The 5,101-nt window shown below is 38.4% G+C and overlaps 1 protein-coding gene across 1 annotated transcript; it reads left to right on the forward strand.

The window, feature by feature from the left end:
• Nucleotides 1–1,012: 1,012 nt before the first annotated feature.
• Nucleotides 1,013–4,688, forward strand: LOC109338787 (the record flags this gene model as incomplete). Its single annotated transcript, XM_019576099.1, has 6 exons — nucleotides 1,013–1,633; nucleotides 2,117–2,369; nucleotides 2,831–3,072; nucleotides 3,151–3,331; nucleotides 3,636–3,844; nucleotides 4,361–4,688. Coding segments are annotated over exons 1-6 (1,834 nt in total), but the record flags the coding sequence as incomplete, so codon positions are not given.
• Nucleotides 4,689–5,101: the final 413 nt, after the last annotated feature.

Raw genomic sequence — 5,101 nt, forward strand, 5'->3', positions numbered from 1 at the left:
CAATATTTCCGCTGCATAAACACTTTGATATCTTAGCATAAAAATTTACCATTGCCACATACAACTAATTCACCCCCTCTTAGCTGTCATCTAATACTTACATCTAGGACCTAAACTGAATTGGGTACCTATTATTACTTAACCTATTTTGAAGGAGTATTTGGGAGCCTCCTATGATTTATGTTATTTGGATAGTGGCTGGTCAAAACATATGACGATTGACAAATGAAAGTTCTTTGTCCTCACTCCAAGGCATAAGGGCTATGTCACATATGATGATAACAACAAAGGAGGAATTCTTGTAGTCAGTAGAGTCGGGAAGCGATCTTCTACCACAATAGAAGAAGTTCTATATTTTGAGGGACTCAAGCACAATCTACTAAATATAATTCATCATTGTGACTAGGGGTTCCATATAGCATTCTATGATGGATGAGACTAATTTCCAAAAGTATTTTTGGGCTGAAACATTCAATATGGCATGCTATGTTTCCAACCGAATTTTAATAATACCAATTCAAAAGAAAACCCCCTATGAACTCTTCAAAGTTAGAAAACAAAATATTTCTCACTTTAATGTGTTTGGTTGTAAATGCTCCGTGCTTAATAATGGGAAGGATAACTTAGGTAAGTTTGATGTAAAAGTTGATAAAGGAATTTTCCTTGTTTATTCTCTTACAAGCAATGTTTTTAGAATATTTAAAAAGAAGGCAGTCATGTAAGAATCCATTCATATGGCTTTTGATGAGACTAATCCCTTTATGGAGGATAAGTCTACTTTTGATGATGATGAGTTACCTAGTTATTCTTTAAGAGAAAATTCCATTACAAAAGCAACAACCAATATAGAGCAATTGAAAATACATGATGTTCTACCATCACAAGAAGAACATTTCATTCTAGTTTGCCTAAAGAATGGGTAACTCACTAATATCATCCTATTGACAACATCATTAGTGATATAAGTAAGGGTGTGACCACTTCTCGTAAATTGAATGGTGCTTATCTAAACATGGCCTTTGAGATGGAGTTGGCTCTTCTGAGATCCAATTTTCATGAGGACCATGAAGCCACTATGGTACAGTTTCTTCATGGGTTGAACCAAGAGATTCAGGACGTAGTGGAGTTACAACCATATGTGGAGTTAGAGGACCCGATCCAACAAGGCATGAAGGTAGAACAACAACTGCGAAGGAGAAAAACCAAATACTCTTCCAACACAAAATTCCAATCTTCAGGGTGGAAGGACAAGTCCAATAAGGAGGGGGCCATTCCAAAGGAGGTCATGAGCTCTTCCCAATGGAAGAAGCCCATAGAAAACACCACTAGGAGAAGGGAGGTCAAGTGTTTCAAATGTCTTGGGCATGACCACATAACTTCACAATGTCCAACCAGGAAAACCACGATGGTGAAGAATGGAGTGGTGGAGTCTCAATCAGAGGCTTCAAGTTCAGAGGAAAGTGAAGAGGATGTTGATGTTCCAGAAGGAGATCTTCTCATAGTGCGAAGGCTCTTAGGGAGCCAAGTGAGGGAGGATGAGGAAAGTCGGTGGGAGAACATCTTCCATACTAGATTTTTGGTAGCAGGGAATGTTTGTTCCCTATTCATTGATGGTGGCAGCTATGCCAATATGGTGAGCACTAGGCTGGTTTCTAAACTCAACCTTGTGATGAGGACCCACCCAACCCCTTACCGACTATAATGGTTAACTGAGGTTGGAGAGATGGTGGTAAACCAACAGATAGAGGTTCCCTTCTCTATAGGAAAATATGAGGATTCCATACTATGTGATGTAGTAGTAATGAGGCCAGCCATATGCTACTTGGCAGGCCTTGACAATATAATAGGACAGCCAATCAAAGTTAAAATAAAAAATGGATCGGGAAAAATAAAAGAAAAAGAAAGAAACGATCCCCACAACAAAAGTGAAAATGGAAAAAATGAAAAAAAAGATGAGAAAAAGAATTAAAAAAGAAGAAGTTTGATGGCTTCCAAAAGGGAAGTAAAGGGTGCTTTAATCTTTAGGCAACCCCTTTACCTACTCATTGGACAACAATTCTGTTTAATTACTAACTCTGATAATGTTTTGCCTAATTCTGTTAAAACAATTATGTAGGAATTTGAGGATATAGTTCCTAAAGAGGTCCCAAGTGGCCTCCCACTTTTAAGGGGAATTGAGCATCATATTGATCTCATTCCCGAAGCATCTCTGTCCAATAGGCCTGCCTATCGGAGCAAACCTCATAATACTCAAGAAATCCAAAAACAAGTGGAGGAGTTGATGCAAAAGGGTTGGGTTCAGGAAAGCATGAGTCCTTGTGTTGTTCCTGTCATCCTTGTGCCCAAAAAGGATGGGTCCTGGAAAATGTGTACTGATTGCAGGGCAATTAATAATATCACGTAAAGTACTGTCATCCTATCCCAAGATTAGATGATTTACTTGATGAACTGTATGGTGCCTGGATATTTACTAAAATTGATTTAAAACGTGGGGATCACCATATTCACATAAGGGAGGGGGGTGAATGGAAAACTGCTTTTAAAACTAAATTTGGGTTGTATGAGTGGTTAGTTATGCCTTTTGGGTTAACTAATGCACCAAAGAAATTTATGAGATTAATGAATCATGTTTTAAAAGAATTTATGGGAAAGTTTGTTGTGGTATATTTTGATGATATATTAATATACAATAAGAATATAAATGTACATTATGAACATCTTAGACATGTCTTACTGGTGTTAAGAAAAGAAAAACTCTATGCTAATATTGAAAAATGCTCTTTCTGTGTGGACCATGTCTTATTCTTGGGCTTCCTAATTAATGCAAAAGGGGTCCATGTTGATAAGGAAAAGGTTAAGGTCATCAAGGATTGGACCAGCCCCAAAACTGTAACTGATGTTAGAAGCTTCCATGACTTGGCTAGCTTCTACCGACACTTTGTTAGGGACTTTAGTACCCAAGCTGCACCTCTTAACGAGGTTGTTAAAAAGAATGTTGGCTTTAAATGGCGTGAGAAACAACAGGAAGCCTTTAAGAGGCTTAAAGAAAAATTAACTAATGCATCCATTCTTGTTTTACCTAATTTTACTAAATCTTTTGAAATAGAATGTGATGCATCTAATGTGGGAATTGGAGCTTTGTTAATATAGGAAAGACACCCAATAGCTTATTTCAGTGAGAAACAAGGTGGGCCAATGTTGAACTTTTCCACCTATGATAAGGAACTGTATGCCTTGGTAAGGGCACTACAGACTTGGCAGCATTACCTCATGCCTAAGGAGTTTGTGATACATAGTGACCATGAGTCATTAAAATACATAAAAGGGCAAGGTAAGCTTAATAAAAAAACATTCTAAGTGGGTTGAATTCCTAGAGAAATTCCCTTATGTCATAAAACATAAGAAGGGAAAAGCAAATACTATGGCTGATGCTCTATCAAGAAGACATACTTTGTTTTCCACTCTTGAGACAAAACTGTTGGGTTTCGAATTGCTTAATGATTTATATATTAATGACAATGATTTTGCTGATGTATATAATAAATGTTAAAATGTTGTTGTTGATGGATACTATAGGCAAAATGGATATTTATTTAAAGAGAATCGCTTGTGTATGCCTAAAGTATCCATTACAGACTTGCTTGTTAAGGAGTCTCATGAAGGGGGCCTAATGGGCCACTTTGGGGTCCAAACGACAGATATGTTAAAACAATACTTCTACTGGCCTCACATGAGGCGAGATGTGCAAAGGCACTATGAGAACTGCATTGTTTGCAAGCGGGCCAAAAGTAAAAGCACGCCCCATGGGCTTTATACTGCATTGCCCATACCTGACTTTCCGTGGGTAGACTTAACCATGGACTTTATGGTTGCTTTACCACGATCTAAAAATCGGAAAGATTCAATTTTTGTTGTAGTAGATCGTTTTTCATAAATGGCTCATTTCATACCTTATAAAAAAGTTGATGATGCAACTTATATTGCTGACTTGTTCTTTAAAGAAGTAGTAAGACTACATGGTCTACCATGAAGTATTGTAAGTGACAGGGACACCAAGTTCCTTAGTCATTTCTAGAGGACCTTGTGGGGGAAGCTTGGTACTAAACTCCTATTTCCCACCACGTGCCATCCCCAAACATATGGCCAAACTGAAGTTGTTAATAGAACCTTATCTACCCTTTTGAGGGCAATCATAAAAACGAATATAAAAAGCTGGGAAGAATGCATGTCCCATGTTGAATTGGCTTACAATAGGGCCACTCATAGTACCACACAAATGTCTCCATTTGAGATAGTTTATGGGTTCCAACCACTAACCCCTCTTGATTTATTGCCTGTGCTTAACTCGTCTGTGTTGCAGTATAAGGATGGTAAGTCCAAAGGGGTCTATGTAAAAAACCTACATGAGCGGGTCAAGGCCCAAATAGAGCAAAAGATAGAAGGATATGCTAAACAAGCCAATAAGGGCCGAATGGAGCTGATCTTTGAGCCGGAAGACTTAGTATGGGTCTACATGAGGAAGGAAAACTTTTCTACACAAAGGAAATTCAAACTCCAACCAAGGGCAGATGGCCCCTTTCGTGTTCTAGAGAGGATAAACAACAACGCCTACAAACTGGATCTGCTAGGTGAGTATGGTAATAATAGTGCCACATTTAATGTTGCATATCTTTCTCTTTTTGATGCAAGTAATGAAGGCTTTGATTCGATGTCAAATACACTCCAAGAAGGATGGGATCATATGAACCTGCCAAGGCCCATCAATGAGGAAGAGCTAAGTGGGCTAGGAGGGCCCATGATCCGATCCAGAACCAAGAAGGCACACCAAGCTCTCAACTAACTAGCGGAAGAAGTGGCTGCATCAAGAAAGCCCAACAAGGAAGTCAAGCCAATGGATTCTTTCCTTAATTACACCAAAGGAATGTATTCAACCTACAAACATGAATGGGGAAGTGATCATCTAGGAGGATTCATTCAACATTTAAATTCTTGCCTTAAACACAAAAAGCACATGTGCAGTTGAATAATGAAACTCAATCAATGTAATTTACACTCTCTTTCATGTGGAAAATGAGGCTTGGCCGAATTCCCTATGCTATTT

Source organism: Lupinus angustifolius, unplaced genomic scaffold, assembly GCF_001865875.1.
Source record: "Lupinus angustifolius cultivar Tanjil unplaced genomic scaffold, LupAngTanjil_v1.0 Scaffold_41_288, whole genome shotgun sequence".
Lineage (NCBI taxonomy): Eukaryota > Viridiplantae > Streptophyta > Magnoliopsida > Fabales > Fabaceae > Lupinus > Lupinus angustifolius.